Source organism: Pteronotus mesoamericanus, unplaced genomic scaffold, assembly GCF_021234165.1.
Source record: "Pteronotus mesoamericanus isolate MK-2021 breed Mesoamerican mustached bat unplaced genomic scaffold, CSHL_Meso_final scaffold_125, whole genome shotgun sequence".
Taxonomy (NCBI): domain Eukaryota; kingdom Metazoa; phylum Chordata; class Mammalia; order Chiroptera; family Mormoopidae; genus Pteronotus; species Pteronotus mesoamericanus.
The window spans coordinates 5,215,581-5,236,940 of NW_026555304.1; the positions used below are offsets into that span (position 1 = coordinate 5,215,581).

The following is a 21,360-nucleotide window of genomic DNA, read 5'->3' on the forward strand; positions in this document are numbered from 1 at the left end:
TTGGTGGAAGAAACTGTTGGATTCCCAAGCAGTTCATCTTAAAGGGTCCACAAACAGACTTATTCAGACACACTCCCTCTGATCTTCAGCACCACAGTAGCAGCTTGAAAGGCACCTCCTTTCAAGCAGCAGTGGCACATGTGGAGGAACTGAAGTATCTGGCAGCAGAGTGAGAGCTGGGGGACAGCTTATTCCCAGACAGAACTATGGGCAGAGACCATTGTTCCTTTTCTGAGCCATCCCCACACAGAACCACACAGCTGCAGGTAAGCACCATATCTGTGACTCCATCAACCTGGCTTGAACTCTTTGCCCCATCCCGTGATTCCCTAAAGCTCTGCCCTACCCAACTCATGGGTTCACCCAAGCTGTTAGCAGTGGAAATTTTCATATGAATGACTTGTCTTGATTCATGCTTCAGATATTCTTAAATCCTCTCAAACAACAGCTAGCCTCAGAGAGCTACCAGACCCCTTGTCTCTTGCATGTGGCCCTCGGCCCAGCACTATCCACAGCTGGCCCCAGTTCACAGCCTGGCATCACTTGGGCATCTCCAAACCCAGCACAAGTATCGATCATCTGCAGATTGCTTTATAGCTTATACCAAGTGGTCCCAGACAGAACACAGGCAGTGGCTGGCCTTGGCCTGCAGCACCTGGTAAACCCCAGAGCCTGCACATCCAGTGGACAGCTACAGACCACATCACAGCATCACTACCAACCACCTCTAAAAGCAACACACTCAAGAGGCAGACTCAGCAGGCTCCAAGGCCTCGCTGAAGTAAGTCCTGCTCTGTAGAGTGGGCCCCTTGCACAGCTGATCCTCTACAGAGAACAGAGGTTGATGGTCAATGGTCACAGTCTGTCTTTGCAGCTGGTTGGTCTGGTTAAATCCCTCCCATTAACCTCTAAATAGAAATCAAGGCTCAACTATAAGAGAAGGGTGTGCTCAGTCCACAGAGAGGATGCACCTCCAGTACCCAGCTTGGGTGACAGGGGAGGTTGCACCACTGGACCCTACAAGACACCTACTACATTAGGCCTCACTACTAAGTCACAGAGTCATAGCAGTTCTACCAAGTACATAGAAACAAACACAGGGAGTCTACCAAAATGAGTAGGCAAAAAAATATGGCTCAAATGAAGTAACAGAATAAAACTCTAGAAAAAGTACTAAGCAAAATGGAGACAAGCAGTCTATCAGATGCTGAGTTCAAAACACTGGTTATACAGATGCTCAATGAACTGAGTACCTCAACAGCATAAAAAAGATCCAGTCATAAATGAAGGATATGTTAATTGAAATGAAGAACAATTTATAGGAAATCAACAGTAGAGTAGATGAAGCAATCAAATAAATGATGCAGAACATAAGGAAGCAAAAAAACAACCATCAGAACAACAAGAAAAAAGAATCCAGAAAAATGAGCATAGTAGGAACAGTTTCTGGGACAACTTCAAGCATACCAACATTCACAACATGGGGTGCCAGAAAGAGAAGAAAAAGAGCATGAAATTGGATATCTGTTTGAAAAAGTAATGAAAGAAAACTTCCCTAATTTGGTGAAGGAAATACACATGCAAGTCCAGGAAGCACAGCCCCAATTTTGATGGACACAACAGGGCCCACACCAAGACACATCATAATTAAAATGCTGAAGGTTAAAGACAAAGAGAGAATCTTAAAAGCAGCAAGAGAAAAACAGTTACCTACAGTGGAGTTCCCATAAGACTGTCAGCTGATTTCTCAAAAGAAACTTTGCAGGCTATAAAGGATTAGCAAGAAATATTCAGAGTCATGAAAAGCAGGGACCTACAGCCATGATTGCTCTACCCAGAAAAGCTATCATTTAGAACTGATGGGCAAATAAAGAGCTCCCCAGCCAAGAAAAAGCTAAAGGAGTTCATCATCCCCAAACAATTATTATATGAAATGTTAAAGGCACTTATTTAAGAAAAAGAACATCAGAACTATGAACAATAAAATGACAACAAATACATATCTATCAACAATTGAATCTATAAAGGAAACTAAGAAAACAAGAAGAATAGAGACAGAATCATGGATACGGAAATGTTTTGGCAGTTACCAGACAGGAGGGGTGTTGGGGGAATGGGTGCAGAGGTAAAAAGTTTAAGTATAAACAGGTAGTAACAGAATAGCCACAGGGATGTAAAATACAGTATAGGAGGTAGAGTAGCCAAAGAACTTATATGCATGACCCATGGACATGAACAAAATTATGGGGATTGCCTGAAGAAGTTAGGGGTGCTGGGTGGAGAGGGGCAAAGGGGGAAAAATTGGGACAACTGTAAGAGCATAATCAATAACATAATAAAAATAATAGTATTGCTAATATCGGGTCAAATTATGTTTGGCTACATGTTACAAAACCTTGATAACAGTTGCTTACATGGAGTTGGTTATTCTCATGTAACCAGACCTGAGCAGTCTGGGTCAGGCATGGCAAGTCCAAGATGACACCTGGGACTCAGAATTTTTCTTGCTTTCAGCACTGACTCTTGTCATCCATTGCTTTCACCCCACAGTTGCCAGATAGCTTCATCACGTTTGGGCATCATATCATTGTCAGAGTAAAGAAAGGGAGGGATAAGGCTAAGGAAAAAGCTTTCTCTAACCTGAATATATCTCCTTTTTGTCAGGAAAACTATACCTCTCCCAAGAGTCTTATGTGACAAACTTTACTTTAATCTCATTGGCCAAAATTATGTCACAGGGTCTCTTCAAGAGAAAGGGAGCCTAGGAAATTGAAAATTTTACTACCCTAAATAAATTCAGACTTGTGTTTATAAACAAGAGGGGAGAATGAAAATTGGGTAAACCATTAACAATATGTGTCACAGAAAATCTGTAATATTTTTATATCTGTGTAAGAGTCCCCTCTCTCTTTTTAACATCAAGGGTATTCATGTACATGTATGGTTCCATATGAACTCTAAAATCAAATAGTTAATTTTTCATGAGAAATTAGTTGACATTTTTATCATTATTCATAGAAATTAAAAATGAAGTTTGGGAATATTTTCCAGTTTATTAACATTTCCTCTAATGCATACAATAATATTTTATAGATTTTTCTATGTAGATCTTCCACTTTTATATTGGAATTATTCTTACAGATACTAAAGTTTTGTTGTTATTTATATATTTTTCTATTACAGCTATGTAATTGGTAATTGTTATGGAAGAAAACTATTGATTTTTTATATTCATCTTGGGTCTGTCAATGTGACTGAATTATCTAATTGAACCTAAGAGTTTGTCAGTTGATGCTCTTAGATTTTTCAGATAGGAATCGTGTCATCTGAAAATTGCCTTGTTATTTCTTTTTTATGTCTATACGTCTTTTTGTTTGTGTTTACATTGGCCAAAACCTCCAGCACAGGGTTGAATAAAAGTAGTAACAGGCCACTGTTTGGTTTCTGACTTTAATCAATTTCTAATAGCTGCTGTAAATTTTTATTAGGTACCAATGATTTAGGCAGTTTCCTGGTATGACTAATCTTTTAAACTATGCTGATTCTTTTGTTATAAATAAGTGTCCAATTAAAAATAATTTAAATTTTGACTTTTAATATTGTACTGCATTGAAAGCATTGAGAGATATTTTTCTATTTTTGAAACATTCTACATTCCTTGCATAATTTATAGTCATACACCACTTAATGATGGAAATATCTTCTGAGAAATGCATTGTTAGGCAATTTCATCCTTGTATGAACATCATAGAGTAGACCATAAACCTAATGTGAAGCGTCCTTATAAGAGAAAGGCAGAGGGTGATTTGAGGTAGAAAAGAAGAATCAGGCACAGGAGAAGGTGATGTGAAGGTGGAGGCAAATGTTGGAGGTATGTGACCACAAGCCAAGGACGCTGAGGATTGCCTACAGCCACCAGAAGCTAAAAGAGGCAGGAAAGATCCTCCCCTGCAGGCCCCAGAGGGAGTGCAGTCCTGCCTATACCTTGATTTCTGAATTCTAGCCTCCAAACTGTGAGAGAATATTTCTTTTGTGAACCACCAAGTTTGTGGTAATTTTTTATGAGAACCACAAAAAACTAACAAAATTATCTCTAGATTTTTAATTGACAACTGAATTTTCCCCTCAGTTTTCTTTCTTTCTGTTTTTGGTTTTATAGTCTTTTGAATTTTTACCTATGTTTTATTTTTAGTTTTAAAAAAGTTTAAAAGTTCAAACTTAACCTCAATTTCTTAAATGTGTGTATTTGCTTTTCTGTGTAACAACTGGAAAATGTAAGACTTGAAACTGACAAGGTCATTGACTTTCTTTGTTGTTCTAAACATGACATAGCTTACCAAGTTCTCCTCCATAGTAATCACAGGCTGAGTAAGTCTTCCACAAATCAATTACCAAGAACAAGTTTTCACCCAAGATTCATGGGAAACTACAAACATAGCACAGATTACACACTGGGAGGGCATGGATGTAGAAGTTTCCAGGAGTAAAAATGATTGATTAAAGCATTTTACTCATTGTTCTTAAAGTTACACAGAACGAATTGGATTGCAATATAACATTAATTTCTATTCTAAATCTTTCCATATCATCCATATGCTTAGGATGGATGAGGTATTTTTGTAGTTTTCAAGATATAAATAAAATAGTATTTTTGGATTTATGATGCTTTTCAGAGAATGCCCAATGCACTCATGCCATATGCCATGCATAATAAGCCAGATGCTCATTTTTACTTCCTTATTTAATAACTACACAGAGTTGAGTGGTGTTCGCTGGGGTCCTGCACTTACATAGCTCAGAAGCAATGAGTAATTCCTCCAGGGAAAATCATTGCACAATAGGGAATAGGATCTGGTAGAGAGATGTTCCCACCTCCTGTCCTTCAAATGGACAATTCTGGTTTTGTGAGCTGTTCATTAAGAATCAAGCTCCCTCTTCCTGTCCATAGTGGCGATCTCAATAAAGCACCTTATACTGACTTTGCTTTCTTTCCTATCTCACTCACACTGATTCCCAACTTCTGCTCCTGGGATTACTTCTCAAAAGTCCTGCATATAAATACATATCTCAGACTCTACTCAGGGTCCCCCTAGTTTAGACATTGTTTTTCTAAAATGTTTACTGAATAAATAAATATATGAAACCCAATCTCTTATCCTCTCCACCACCCTTACCAATATCTTCCCTTTCACACAAAAACCTGTGAGAATGTTCATAACAGCTTATTTGTAATAACACAAAACAAGAAACAACCCACATGTCCTTCAACAGTTGACTGTATTAATGCACTGTGGTATTCCATGCAATTAAGATACAAGTCAACAGTAAAAAGTAATGAACTATTGATATATACAACAAGGGTAGATAAAATAATTATACTGATGAAAGAAGACAGAAAGTTGTGTGATTTCCTTAATATAACTTTTAGAGAATATAAATGAATTTTTGGTGATATAGATCAGATCAGTGGTGTCTCAGGATATGGGGTAAGGGCAGGTGGGGGACAGGAAACTTTTAGGGGTGAAGCATATGTTTATTAACTTGAATGTGCTCATGGTATTAAAGGTGTATACATATGTTGAAATATATTAAATTGTACAAGTTTAAATATGTGAAGCTGTTAAATGTCAATGATCAAATTTTACCTCAAAAATATATTTTTAAAAATCAATGAATCTGTTTTTTTGCACCAAAAGAATGTAGTGTAAAATAATGCAATAAAGCAGCCCCTTGTAGATGAGCGGTACAGAGTAAATACTGAAAATGATTTTTAAAAAAAGATTAGGCTCAACAAAAGGACACATTAACCAACCTGAGGGAGATTTGAATGGCCAAAGCCAGAGCAGTTTAAGCCACAAAATAAATAATGATAGTATTGGATAGACTAAAATAATTATTCATTAGGCTATACTGATTGATTAAATAAATAAATAAACACATACTTAAATGTGACAGCACTTCTTTGAAAAACATGTATGTCATGTTCACTATCGCATCCCCTTGCAATTAGTATAATGCTTTCTACAGGACACACTCTTAATAAATGTGTGTTGAATGACTGAAGGGAATAGAAGAATGAGTTACATTGACTGAGAGGAATTCTGATGTTTCATATGGAAGTTTTTAAAAAGTGAAATCCAATCATTATTTTTGGGGTAATTGAATTCTGACCCAATCTGTGAGAAAATCTAAGGATCTTTTTTTAAGCAATTGTGAATGGAATTGTGTTCTTAATTTCCCTTTCTGTTACTTCATTATTGGCATATAAAAATGCAACTGATTTCTGGACATTAATTTTGTATCCTGCTACTTGGCTGAATTCATTTATCAGTTCTAGAAGTTTCTTGGTAGAATCTTTGGACTTCTCTATGTACAGTATCAAGTCATATGCAAATAAAGACAGTTTTTCTTCTTCCTTTCCAATTTGGATGCTTTTCATTTCTTCTTGTCTGATTGCTGTGACTTGGACTTCCAGTACTATGTTGAATAAGAGAACTGAACACAGACATTACTGTCTTGTTCCTGATCTTAAGCAGAACATTTGTAATTTTTGCCCATTGAGTATAATGGTGGCAGTGGGTTTGTCATATATGGCCTTTTTTTATGTTTAGGTATGTTCCCTCTATTTCCATTTTGTGAAAGCTTTTTCAATTATAAATGCATGCTGGATTTTATCAGGTGCTTTTCCCCCATCAATCGATATGATCATGTGTTTTTATCCTTCATTTTGTTTATGTAGTGAATCATTTACTGATTTGCGAATGTTGTGCCTACCTTGCATTCCTGAAATAAATCCCACTTGATCATAGTGTATGATCTTTTTAATACATTGCTGTGTTTGATTTGATGTTGGGAACAATTCTGCCTGGTTTCAGGGACTGTTGCCTCACTGACAGGTAAGAGGACCTCAAGGTTGGAGCTGAGCCAGGAGGCCTTGGGGAAATAGGCCACTGAGGAGACAAAACCTGTCCCCCTAACAGGGGCACAGCCCCTGCCTCCCTCACATCACCCTGCTTGGTCATGGAGGATGGCTGGTTAGTCAATGACGGGTAAGACCCCTTGATGGCAGGGGCAACCTACAGTCATATAGAGGTCATCAGGGGAGGGCTTGGGGGACATGGAGAAGGGGCCAAAGACCCTCAGCCTTCGGCTTTGTCATGGCCAGAGTCCTCATTCTATCTGAAAGAAGTCTCCTTTTCTTTTGGCTGCTCTGACCATTGCCTGACCCCGTCAGTGAAACAATACTAAAGGCAGGTACAGCCCTAAACTGGATCAGGCAGTTCCTGGGAACAATTAGGCCCGGAAAAGGAATGTGTTAAATTCTATGAAACTTACTTTGCTAAGAATGCCCTCGAGTTAATGAGTACTGATGTTTGGGGTTGAGCATAGAATGCGATCAATTTCCCAGGTTTCCAGCTGAATGAGCACTACCATGTCTACCAGACTTTGACCTGAGGCAAATCTCTGTGTTCCTTCAATTGTTATCTATGATCTCTATTTGTTTTCTGTAAACATAGCCTTTTGACATTGATTGATGAGCTTTGTGTCCATTCTGTATACCCCTGCACATATGGTTCTCAATAAAAGCCACTTCAAGAGAAGAGCTCAGGGCATTCTCCACTAGAGGGAATCGCCACTCCCTTTTCCTGGTAGACCAAGAAGTGTCTGGAACAACTTATTTTATTTTCCTCCATCTGTGGTGACCCAGGGGGACTCTGTGTGGGACACGGTATCCCCCTCAGTTTGCTAATATTTTGGGGGGGGGGCGGTTTAGCATCTATGTTTATCAGGGATATTGGCTTATAATTTTCTTTCTTTCTAGCATGTCTATCTAGTTTTGGAATTAGGATAATGCTGGCCTTATAAAATGAACTTGGGAACCTTCCCTCCTCTTGAATTTTTTGAAACAGTTTGCGAAGGAGAGGCGTTAGTTCTTCTTGGAATATTTGGTAAAAATTTCCCTGTGAAGCCATCCAGTTGAGGGTTTTTGTTGTTGAGAGTTTTTTGATTACTGCTTTAATTTCACTGGTGTAATCTGTCTATTCAGCTTCTCTGATTCTTCCTGATTAAGGTTTGGAAGATTGTTTATTTGAGTTTTTTGTTTTTTGAGATAGGTCTGTAATGATATGAATTTCCCTCTTAGCTTTCAAGTGTCCCATGGATTTTAGGGTTGTTGTGTTTTCATTTTCATTTGTTTTAAAGTATATTTTGATTTCTTTATTGATTTCATTTTTGACCCATTCATTGTTTAATAACATGTTATTTATCTTCCATGTCTTTGTGTGTTTTTCAGTGTTCTTCTTGCGATTGATTTCTAGTTTCATAGCATTGCATCAGGAGAAGTGCTTGAAATGACTGCAATCTTTTTAAATTTATTGAGACTTATTTTGTGTCCTAACCTGTGGTCTATCCTAGAAAACATTCCATGTGCATTTGAAAAGTATGTATATTCTGCTGCTTTGGGATGAAATGCTCTGAAGACATCAATTAAATCCATTTGATCTAGTGTATGTTTAAGGTCTCTGACTCTTTGATTTTCTGTCTGGAAGATGTATCCATTGAAGTCAATGGGATGTTTAAATATTCTGCTATGACTGTATTTATATTGATCTCTCCTTTTATGTCCATCAAGATTTGTTTACTTATTTGGGTGGCCCTATGTTGGGTGCGTAAATGTTTATTAACGTTGTATCATCTTCTTGGATTGTTCCCTTTATCACTGTGGAGTATCTTTTTTTGTCTCTTACTATTCCTTGGTTTTAAAGTCTATCTGTCAGACACAAGTACTGCTACCCCAGCTTTTTTTCCTTTTCTACTTATATTAAATATCTTTTTTCCATTGTTTTACTTTAAGTCTTTGTGTATCTTTCATCAGTGGTAGGTCTTTTGAAGACAGCATATATATTGGTCTCATTGTCTTTTCTTTTTTCTCTTTTGGACAAGGACGTTTTCCTTCTTTATTTTTTATTTTTATTTTTTCAAATACATTTGTCTCTGCCTACCCCCCACCACTTTCCCTTGCTCCCTCTCTCCTTCCCTCCCTCAGCTCTTCCCCTTTGGTTTTGTCCATGAGTCCATGCTATATGTTCCTTGACTTTCCCCTTCCCTTCCTTTTCTCCATGCCCCTCTCCCTCCATCCCTCTTGTCTCTGTTGATTTCTTTTCCTTTCAGTGTTGCTGTTCTTATTTTCCTTGCATCTTTGTATTGTTGTTTAGGTTCCACTTATAGGTGAGATCATATGGTATTTGTCTTTCACCCCCTGGCTTATTTCATTTAGCATAATGCTCTCCAGTTCCATCCATGTTGTCGCGAGTTTAGTAGTTCTTTTTTTCTTTCTGCTGCGTAGTATGCCATTGTGTATATGTACGATAATTTTTGAATCAATCATCTACTGATGGGCATTTAGGTTGCTTCCAACACTTGGCTATTGTAAATTGTGCTGCTATGAATACTGGGGTGCATAGGTTCTTTTGTATTGGCGTTTTGGTATTCTTAGGGTATAGTCCCAGCAGGGGAATCACTGGATCAAAAGGCAGTTCCATTTTCAGCTTTCTGAGGAAATTCCACACTGCTTTCCACAATGGCTGCACCAGTCTGCATTACCACCAACAGTGTACTAGGGTTCCCTTTTTTCCACAGCCTCATCAGCACCTGTTGTTTGTAGATCTGTTTATGGTGGCCATTCTGACCGGTGTGAGGAGGTACCTCATGGTGGTTTTGATCTGCATTTCTCTGATGGCTAGTGATGCTGAGCATCCTTTCAAATGTCTCTGGGCCCTCTGTATCTCCTCCTTGGAAAAGCGTCTGCCCAGGTCCTTTGCCCATTTTTTGATTGGGTCGTTTGTCTTCTTGGAGTGGAGTCGAGTGAGTTCTTTATGTATCTTGGAGATCAAACCTCTATCTGATGTATCATTAGGGAATATATTTTCCCATATGGTTGGCTCCCTTTTCATTTTGCTGATGTTTTCTTTAGCCGTACAGAAGATTCTTGTTTTGATGAGGTCCCACTTGTTTATTCTTTCCTTATGTCCCTTGCTTTAGCGGACTTATCAGTGAAAAAACTGCTGCGTGGGATATCTGAGAGTTTCCTGCCAATGTTTTCCTCTAGGACTTTTATGGTGTTGTGACTTATATTTACGTCGTTTATCCATCTTGAGTTTATTTTTGTGTATGGTGTCAGCTGATGATCCAAATTCAATTTTTTGCATGTAGCCGTCCAGCTCTCCCAACACCATTTGTTGAAGAGGCTATTATTGCTCCATTTTATGCTTCTGCCCCCTTTGTCAAATATTAGATGCCCACATAAACCTGGGCTTATTTCTAGGCTTTCAATTCTGTTCCACTGGTCTATGGACCTGTTCTTGTGCCAGTACCAGATTGTTTTGAGTATAGTGGCTTTGTAGTAGAGTTTGATGTCCGGTATTGTGATCCCTCCTACTTTGCTTTTCTTTCTCAAAATTGCTGCTGCTATTCGGGGTCATTTATGGTTCCACATAAGTTTTTGAAATGTCTGTTCTATTTCTGTGAAATACATCATTGGTATCTTAATAGGGATTGCGTTGACTCTATAAATTGCTTTGGGTAGCATGGACATTTTGATGATATTAATTCTTCCAATATATGAGCACGGTATATGCTTCCATTAAGTTGTGTCTTCCTTAATTTCTTTCTTCAATGTTGTATAGTTTTCTGCATACAGGTCTTTTATGTCTTTGGTTAAATTTATTCCTAGGTACTTTATTTTTCTTGCTGCTAAATTGAACTGTATTTTTTTTCTGATTTCTTCTTCTATTTCATTGCTGGTGTACAAAAATGCCTTTGATTTCTGAAAATTGACTGTATCCTGCTGTTTTGCCAAATTCACTTATTAGGTTGAGGAGTTTTTTGGTAGAGTCTACAGGGTTTTCTATACACTATCATGTCATCTGCAAATAATGATAACTTTACTTCCTCCTTTCCTATTTGGATGCCTTTTATTTCTTTTTCTTTTCTGACCACTGTGGCTAGGACTTCCAATACGATGATGAAAAGAAGCAGTGAGAGCGGACATCCTTGTCGTGTTCCCAATCTTAGTGGGAAAGCTTTTAGTTTTTGCCCATTGAGTATGATGTTGGCTGTGGGTGTTTCATATATGGCCTTTATTACGTTGAGAAATGCCCCATTTATTCCCATTTTGTTGAGTGTTTTGATCATAAATGGGTGCTGCGCCTTATCGAATGCTTTTTCTGCATCTATCGAGATGATCATGTGGTTTTTGTCTTTTCTTTTACTTATGTGATGTATCACGTTTACTGATTTGTGTATATTGAACCATCCCTGCATGCCTGGGATGAATCCCACTTGATCGTGGTGGATAATCTTTTTAATATATTGCTGGATGTGGTTTGCCAATAATTTGTTGAGGATTTTAGCATCTATGTTCATCAGCAAAATTGGCCTGTAGTTTTCTTTCTTTTTAGGGTCTTTATCTGGTTTTGGGATCAGGGTGATGCTGGCCTCATAGAAAGAGTCTGGGAGTCTTCCCTCCTCTTGGATTTTCTGGAATAGTCTGGGAAGGACAGGGGTTAGCTCTTCCTTAAATGTTTTGTGAAATTCTCCTGGGAAACCGTCTGGCCCAGGGCTTTTGCGTGTGGGATTTCTTGATTACTGCTTTAATTTCCCCAGCTGTTATTGGTCTGTTCAAGCTTTCTGTTTCTTCCTCCTTCAGTGTTGGAAGATTATACTTTTCTAAAAATTTGTCCATTTCATCAAGATTTTCAAATTTCTTGGCATATAATTGTTCATAGTAGTTTCTGACAAGTCCTTTTTATTTCTGTGGTATCAGGTGTTATTTCTCCTCCTTCATTTCTGAGATTATTAATTTGGGTCCTCTCCTTTTTTTTCTTGATGAGTCTGCTTAAAGGCTTGTCAATTTTATTTATCTTTTCAAAGAACCAGCTTCTGGATTGGTTGATCCTCCGAGTTGTTCTTTTTGTCTCTATGTCATTCAGTTCTGCTCTAATCTTGACTATTTCCTTCCTTCTACTTGCTCTGGGATTTATTTGTTGTTGTTTCTCCAGTTCTTGAAGTTGTTGTGTTAGGTCTTTTATTTGAAATGTTTCTATCTTTTTTAGGTAAGCCTGTATTGCTATGAACTTCCCTCTCAGGACCGCCTTTGCTGTGTCCCATAGGTTTTGGACAGTTGTCTGTTCATTTTCATTTGTTTCCAGAAATTTTTTGATTTCTTCTCTTATCTCATTATTGACCCATTCATTGTTCAATAGTCTACTGTTCAGTCTCCATGAGTTTGCAAGTTTCTGAAGTTTCTCTTTGAGGTTGATTTCCAGTTTCAAGCCCTTGTGGTCAGAGAAAAAGCTTGGTATTATTTCAATTTTCCTGAATTTGCTGCGGCTTGCTTTGTGTCTTATCATGTGGGCTATCCTTGAAAAACTGCCATGAGCATTTGAAAAGAAGATGTGTTTTTCTTCTTTGGGATGTAAGGTTCTATATATGTCAGTTAAGTCTCTTTGATTCAGTGTGTCATTCAGTGCCACAATATGTTTATTAATGTTTTGTTTGGAAGATCTGTCCATTTTTGACAGTGGGGTGTTGAAATCCCCTACTATCAGTGTGTTGCTGTCTATATATTCTGTGAAATCACCCAACAATTTCCTTATAAACTTGGGGGCTCCTATATTGGGAGCATAAAAGTTTACAATGTTGATGTCTTCTTGATAGATTCTTCCTTTAAGTATGATAAAGTGCCCCTCTGGGTATCTTTCTTTGGCCTTTGTTTTGAAATCTACTTTGTCTGATACAAGTATGGCAACGCCAGCCTTTTTCTCATGTCCATTTGCTTGGAATATTTTTTTCCATCCCTTTACTTTCAATATGTGTAGGTCTCTTGCTCTGAGGTGGGTCTCTTGTAGGCAGCATATGTGTGGGTCATGTTTTCTTATGCGTTCAGCTACCCTGTGTCTTTTGATTAGGACATTTAGTTCATTCACATTGAGAGATATTACTGATAGAAACTTTCTCATCTTTTCTCTTTGTACCTGTGTTCCTTTCTCTCTCATTTTTTTCCTTCATCTTCTTAAACCAGTCCCCTTAGCATATCTTGGAGTGCTGGTTTGGTAGAGATGTATTCTTTTAGCCTTCTCTTGTCTGGGAAACTCCTCATTTCCCCTTCTATTTTAATAGAGAGCCTAGCTGGGTAGAGCAGCCTTGGCTGTAGGCCCTTACTTTTCATGACTTGGAATATTTGTTGCCATTCCCTTCTGGCTTGTAGTGTTTCTGTTGAGAATTCAGCTCCTAGGCGAATCCGGGCTCCCTTGTATGTTACTTTCTCCTTCTCCCTTGCTGCCTTGAGGATTCTCTCTTTGTCTTTGACATTTGCCATTTTAATGATGATGTGTCTTGGAGTGGACCTCTTTGAGTCCCTCTTGAGTGGGGTCCTCTGTGCCTTCTGTATCCAAGAGACCCTTTCTCTCCTCAAATTAGGGAAATCTTCCATCATTACTTTTTCGAGGAGGTTCTCTATCCCTTGCTCCTCTTCTTCTCCTGGTATCCCTATTATACAGATATTATCGTGTTTCAGGTTGTCCTACATTTCCCTAAATGCCTCTTCTTTCTTTTTGAGACTTTTTTCCATTTCTTGTTCTTTCTGGGAGCTTTTTTCTACCTTATCCTCCATCTCACTGATTCGATCCTCAGCTTCATCCAGCCTGCTTTGGATTCCTCCTACTGTGTTCTTCAATTCAGAAATCGTATTCTTCATTTCCTCTTGTGTCTTCTTGATAGTTTCTATGTCTTTTTCCAGGTTGATATAGGTTGTTTTAAGATCCTGATGGTTTCTCTGCAGTTTCTCATAGTTATCTTTGAGTTGGCTGAGCTCATTGAGCTTCCTTTGAACCATTGTTTTGAATTCCATATCTGATAGTTCCCTTGCCTCTATTTCATTTAGCTCTCTCTGTCAGGAGTCCCCTTTTCCACTCATTTGGGGGGAACTTCTTTGTCTTCTGATTTTTGTGAGAGTCTGTTAAGTAATTTACTTATTTTTTATTTATTTTTGCTTCTGCTTCACATTGGCTGTCTAGATTTCCTGACTTTGTGGATTAAACTTCTATGGTTGTAGGTGTGTTATTTATTTATTTATTTATTTATTTATTTATTTATTTATTTATTTCCTTTACTTTTCTTTCTGGGCCTGCCTCTGATGATGTCAGTTGTTGACCCTATATGACCTTGGATCGCTTGTTTGAGCCTTCCAGGAGTCTAATGTCTGTGTCTGACTCCTGCTTGAGACAGCTCTGTGACCCCTTCGGTCTGGGCTCAACTATTTTTTGGGATCGCTCTGCACTCTCATTCCGGGTCCTTGATCACCCTCCCCGGCCCGGCAGGATACCCCACCCGCCTGGGCTCTTGCGTGCTTGCCTCAGCCCAGGGGTCTTATTGGCAACCTGCCGCACTCGTCTGGCACCTCTGGCGAGCTAGCTCCCTGGCACTGGTCAGTTTAGAGTCTTCCATTGTGTGTTTTCCCCGCTTTTGGCTCTTTGGGGGTGTTGCTTGCCCTCGCCAAATGGGGACTATGGAAATGGGAGGAAGTCAGCACCAGGACTCTCTGGTTAATCCTGTCTCCAGTCTCTCCTCCAGGGACTCTGGGCAGCTCCGTTACCCTTTTGGCCTGGGCTCTACTAATTTTGTGAGCCGCTCCGCAATCACAGGCGGGGCGAGTCAATTTACTCCTGCCCTTGCCGCTCTGTGCATTCCCTCGCAGGCCATATCGGTTCCAATCTGTGGGAGGCCTTGCCGGCCAGCGCGAGTGTTCACCAGACCACGCCAGTCACTTGGCGCAAATGTGTATGCCTGCACTGGGTGGTTTTGGGGTGTCTATGTGTGCTTTTCGGCTTTTGGCTCTTTGGGGGTGTGGCCTCTTCCCACACAATGGAGCCTCTGGCAAGGAGAAGGAGTTGGGACTCCCCGGTTCCTCCTCCCGTTCTTTCCCCAACACCTCTGTCTCCAGTCTCTCCTCAAGGCTCTCCCAGCCAGTCTGCACTTAGCCTCCCAGCTCACATGTGCACAAGTTGTGTGCAGAGCGCACAAAAGGCAGGTTAATTGATTCCCTTATGCCTGAGCGAGATGGTAGCTGCAGAGTGGGAGGTGCATTATCAGAGGACTCCACAGGCCACTGTCTCAGTTCTCTTCACAAAGTTCCTCACCAGTCTTTTCCCAGGCACCAGCCCACCCTGCTGCCGCCTCCCCAGAGATCAAGGAGGGTGGCTGCCACTGCAATTTTTGCGTTGGCCCTTTAAATGTCTCTTTGCATCTCCAGCCACATGTCTCTGGCAGAGAGCACCCCTAAGCTTTTCGGGGTTGCGTTTTGTCTGTATTTTCTTGGTTTTAGCTGCTGTAGTTTAGGGGTTCCTGTTTATGATTCAGACCCCGTTTGTCTAAGGGGGAGCTAACTGGCCGTTTCAATGTCCCTCTGGTGCTAGTGCCCGTGGGCACCCAGCCCACCCTCTTGAGCCTCCACCGCACTTCTCACCCGTTGGGTTGTGTGAGAGTCGACTCCACTGTCCGCGGTTCCAATGCTCCTCTCCCACTATCGTTCCATTGTTTTCCTGGTGATTACTCCATTATTTAGTCGCAATTCCAGTTTGGTCTTGGGAGGAGGTCAGCGTGACTCCCATTCACTCCTCCGCCATCTTCTGGTCTCATTTTCTTATCCATTCAGCTACCCTATATCTTTTGGTTGGAGCATTTAAGCCATTTACATTTAAGGTGATTATTGTAGATACATAGGGCCATTTTATTGTTAGACTATTTTCCTCTATTTTTTTTTCTTTCTCTCTTTCTTCTTCTTCTTAAAGCAAGCCCTTTACCAGCAAGCCCTTTAACATTTGTTGCCACACTTTTGTTGGGTGTTAACAAACTCCTTCAGTTTTTTTTTGTTTTTGTGTTTGGTTTTGTTTTTTAGTATATCTGGGAAGCTCCTTATTTCTCCTTTGATTTTAAATGAGAGTCTTGCTGGGTAAAGTGGCCTTGATGGAGGGTCCTTGCTTTTCATCACCTTGAATATTTCATGCCATTCCCTTCTAGCCTAAAATGTTTCTTTTGAGAAATCAGAAGCCAGTCTAATTGGTGTTCCCTTGTATGTAATTACCTGCTTTTCTCTTACAGTTTTTAGGATTCTCTCCTTATCTTTAAGCCTTGCCACTTTAATTATGATGTGTCTCGGGATAAGCCTCTTTGGGTCCAACATATTTTGGACTCTCTGAGCTTCCTGGATTTGTGCGTCCTTTTCCTTCACCAGATTAGGGAAGTTTTCAGTCATTATTTCTTCCAATAGGTTCTTGATCCCTTGCTCACTCTCTTCTCCTTCTGGTGTTCCCATGATACAATTATTGTTACACTTCATGTAGTACAAATGTTTCTTAAGCTCTTCTCATTTTTTAAATTCTTTTTTCTTTTTCTGCTCTATATTGTCTTCCAAATTACTAACTCAGTCCTCTACTTCATCTAACTGACTGCTTATTCCTTCCAGTGTATTATTTATTTCAGATATTACTTTATTTCTGACTGGTCCTTTTTTATGGTTTCTATGTTTTCTTTTTAATGTTGTTAAGTATCCTTATAATCATTACTCTAAACTCTCTGATAAAATATTTGCCTCCCTTTCATCGAGTTATTCTTCTGGAGAATTCTCTTGTTCTTTATATTGAAGTCTTTTTTTTTTTTTTTAATATTCCCATTTTGGCTGGTTCTTTGTATTTGTTTCTATGTATTAGGTAGATCTGCAAAGAATCTGGTGTAACTCTCTGTCAGACGATGCTTGTGACTGGCCCTTGGCAACCTGTTTGGAGGTATCAGTGATCCACAGCTTATGGCTCCCTCTTCAGGGCCTGTTTGTGTGCAGAAAGATCCAGGCTGCACACTAGGGCTGTCTTTTACCAGCACAAGGCCAGAAAAGGGTCAACTAACATCTCAGAGTTCCCAGAGATCAGACTTTGTTGTTAAACTTAATCATGATACAGTCTCAAGCTATAATCAGCAGCTCAGCTTAAGTTCCACAGGGTAAGACAGAGTCATTCTTGTAGGTAGGGTTATTGCTTCCCCTTAGAGTGATGCCACTTTGAAGGGATTACTCTGCCTGAAGAAGATGGCATCTGCAGTAAGGGGAGGAACTCAGCACAGAAATCCTGGCAGCTGTTCTTTCAGTTCTCTCTTAAGAGCCAAAAGCCCCAGACTCTCCTATGTTTCTAACCCACTTTATCCTCCCTCTGCCAGAGCCCAGAGTAAGTGACTGCAAATGAAATTTTGTGTATTGGCCCTTTAAGAGGCTTTCTGAGTCTCCAGCCATCTCTCCCTGGTAAACAGAAACCCCACTGCTTTTCACAGCTGAATGTTATAAACCTAGGAATAAACCTAACCAAGGATGTGAAAGACCTGTACCTGGAAAATTATAAGACACTGAAGAAAGAAATTGAAGAAGATACAAATAAGTGGAAGCACATACCATGTTCATGGACAGAAACAATTAACATCATTAAAATGTCCATTCAACCCAAAGCAATCTATAGGTTCAACACAATACCTATCAAGAGTTCAATGACATACTTCATAGAACTAGAAAAAATATTTCAAAAATGTATATTGAACCACAAAAGGCTCTGCATAGCAATAGCAATCCTGAGAGAGAAGAACAAAGCCGGAGGAACCATGCTACCTAATATCAAACTATACTATAAGGACATAATAATCAAAACAGCATGGTACTGGCATAAAAACAGACACATAGATCAAAGAAACAGAATAGAGGGCCCAGAAATAAACCCACAACTTTATAGCCAATTAATATTTGAGAGAGGAAGCAATCACATACAATGGGCTAAAGATTGTTTATTCAATAAATGGTGTTGGGAAAATTGGACAGACATGCACAAAAATGAAACTAGACCACCTTCTTATACCACATACAAGAATAAATTCAAAATGTATTAGCCTTGGCTGGTGTGGCTTAGTGGATTGAGCGCTGGCTTGAGAAACAGAGTGTCACCAGTTTGATTCCCAGATCAGAGTATATGCCCAGGTTGTGGGCCAGGTCCCCAGTGGAGGAGGCTCATGAGAGACAACTCGCCCTCTCTATTTCTCCCTCCCTTCCCCTCTGTCTAAAAATAAAAAAAAAATTTAAAAAGTATTAAAGACTTAAATGTTAGTCTTGATACCATAAAAATCATTGAAGAAAAACATAGGCGGCAAAATCTCAACTGTTGATCATAGCAATATTTTATAAGCTATATTTTACCAGGCAAGGAAAATAAATAAATAAATAAATAAATAAATAAATAAATAAACAAATTGGACTATATCAAACTAAGACGTTTTTTGCACAGCAAAGAAAACACCAACAAAATAAAAAGACAACCCACCGAATGGGAGAACATATTTGCTGATACATCTGATAAGGGTTTAATATCCAAAATTCATAAAGAACTTACAAAAAAACTAACAACCTAGTCTAAAAAATGGGCAAAAAACTTGAATAGACGCTTCTGTAAAGAGGACATACAGATGGCCAATAGACATGTGAAAAGATGATCAACATCACTAATCATCTGAGAAAGGCAGATTAAAACCACAATGAGATACCATCTCGTACCTGACAGAATAACTATCAATAAATCAACAAACAGCAAGTGCTGGCAAGGATGTTGAGAAAGGAGAACGCTTTTGCACTGTTGGTGGGAATGCAGATTTGCACAGTCACTGTGGAAAGAAGTATGGAGGTAGCTCAAAAAATTAAAAATGGATCCGCCTTTTGACCCAGCTACCCCACTGGGAATAGATCTCAAGGAATCTAAAACACTAACTTGAAAGAAAAAGGCATCCCTATGTTCACTTGAGTGTTATTTACAATCACCATGACATGGAAGCAGCCCAAGTGTCCATCAGTAGATGAGTGGATAAAACAATTATGGAACATTTAAGCAATGGAATACTACTCAGCCATAAAAAAGAAGAAAATTCTACCCTGTGTGACAGTATGGATGGACTTAGAGAGTATTATGCTAAGTGAAATAAGTCAGAGAAAGACAAATACCATATGATTCCATGAATATGTGGAATCTAATGAACAAACTGAAATGAATAAGAAAAATAGAGACAGACTCATAGATAGAGGGCAGGATGACAGCTATCGTGATTGGCAGTGGGGGGGAGGGGATAGACTGAAAAAGGAAAAAGAACTCATGGACATGGACAACAGTGTGGTGATTATTGGGGGAGGGATGTATAAGGGACTAAATGATAATGGAAAAAAATAAAATAAAAAATGTAAGGATCTTTAAAATAATCAAGATTCCATGGTTCTATATAGTACTTCTCCAGAGACAAAGACCCAATTTTTGTAAACAAATAAACAAACATAAAAGGCAAATGCTGTTGGGAAAAAAAAAAAAGACTTCTTAAAACATGATTTCCATGGAAGAGAAGTTACTTTTCAATGCTTACTGTTTTGTTTGTCTGTACTTAGAGAATATAGATTATGAGTTATTTTAGTTCTGTTTTTTAATTGCATTCCTTGAGGTTCATTCACTTGAAATCTCTTTTCCACATTAAAAGCTGATGTTTAATTCCACATAATAAACAAAACAAGAATTGAGATACTTTTAAGCTAGAAAGACAAATCTCAAGTCAATATAGACTATCGTAATTTTGTAACTATTTTTAATGTTTTAATTCATCAGTTCTCTTAATTAGTACTTAATTTAGTACTCTCTTCTAATACTAAATGCACTCTATTCTTATATTTTAATTTCAGGGAAAAAATTTAGACTAATATGTGTAATAAATGATTGCTTTAGTGTTGTTCTTAAATTTTTTTTTCAGGTTTTAAAACTTTTTATTTGCATATTAAAAAAATTGTGCATTCCAGTAATTAAAATCATTTTAGCAAAAAAAAAAAAAAAAAAGCACTCTGATTAAATTGCATTTTACAGCCTGCAGGACACCCTGCACCAGTTTGGTTTTTACTCTAGATTTCACTGTTGTCCCACCCAGCTTCTTCCTTCACCAACATACAAGTTGTTTTCCTTTCCTGCCAGCCAGAGAGGCAGATGGGAGAGGCAGGTGCGGCCTTCATTGTCAGTAGTTCTGATGTGAAAAGGGGCAGCACAGTCATTTAAACTGATGCAACCTCTTTGCATCTTACAAAGTTAAACAACTAAAAGAAGTAAAATAAGAAGGCAATGCTTGTGGAATGTACAGTGCATATTGGCGGTGCGGGCCTCATTACAATTCGCCTGCTTGCTTCTCCTGTTCAATCGTTTCTTTGGAAGGCAGTGGATTTTTCTCTTGCGTTTCTGTCTTCTTCAATTTTGACTTATCGAATTTCTCAATCTCGGCCATATCGGGTTTATCAGACATGGTTGCTGAGGAAACGGAGACAGGCGCACAAAGGAGAGAAGTCCAATCCGCTCAGTGACCACCGCCCAATCTGTTCTTAAATTATTTTTGTTGATAATTCATCATATGTAACAAAAAGAGGGGTATGCTATAAAACCTGATGTTTGTATTTTGCTTTTGTTGATGGTGCTGTTGTGGACAGAACTGTGTTCCTCCCTGAATTAATATGTTAGAGTCCTAATTCCTAGTACCTAAGAATGTGACCATATTTGGAAATATGTCTTTATGGAAGTAATTAAATAATAATGAGGTCATTACATGGCCCCTAATCCAATGTGACTTGTAAGAAAAAAATAAATTTGGACACAGACACATACAAAAGGAAGACATGTAAAAACACAAGGAGAAGACAGCATCCATACACCAAGGGAAGAGGCCTGGAAGAGATCCTCTCTCAGAGCCTCCAAAAGAAACCAAACCTGCCAACAGTTTGATCTCAGATGTTGTGAGAAACATCTTTCAGAATTGTGAGAAAATAAACTTTTGTTATATAAGCAACCCAGTTCATAGTACTTAGTTAAGGCAGCCCTAACAAACTAATACAGGTACTAAAACTGATGTTAATTCTAGTTTTTGTTCTTATAGCCAATGAATATCTTTTGAGCTTGTAAAGAACTATAAAGGGTCTAAGGTAGTATACTACTTGCAAGCTAAGAAGCTTGCAAGCTTGTTGACATTTCTTGGAAGCTAGCAGAAAACACAAGATTTCTGGGTCAGAGATAAAGAACTTCATTACTGATGGCAAAAGCAACAAAGTTTCAAAAGTTTCCTATTCACTGCCCCCCCGACCCCGGCCAAATTCCACAGGGCCAATGCAAAGGGTCCTTGATAGATACTTGTATGTGCAATGAGCTGCTTTACAGGACACAGAGATTAGGAGAGTTGTCGCTATTACAGTAAGTGGAAAGAGGCCTGCTC

At 38.9% G+C, this 21,360-nt stretch overlaps 1 protein-coding gene across 1 annotated transcript; it reads right to left on the reverse strand.

Annotated features, from left to right (window-relative positions):
• Positions 1–19,969: 19,969 nt before the first annotated feature.
• On the reverse strand, positions 19,970–20,438 carry LOC129082289 (thymosin beta-4-like). The gene has a single exon (XM_054587952.1). The coding sequence runs from the start codon at positions 20,401–20,403 to the stop codon at positions 20,269–20,271; it is 135 nt and encodes a 44-aa protein (XP_054443927.1). The 5' UTR covers positions 20,404–20,438; the 3' UTR covers positions 19,970–20,268.
• Between the last annotated feature and the right edge of the window lie 922 nt (positions 20,439–21,360).

Bases quoted from the DNA above. Each gene is read 5' to 3' on its own strand.
- LOC129082289 (XM_054587952.1), bottom strand. From the start codon at position 20,403: ATGTCTGATAAACCCGATATGGCCGAGATTGAGAAATTCGATAAGTCA.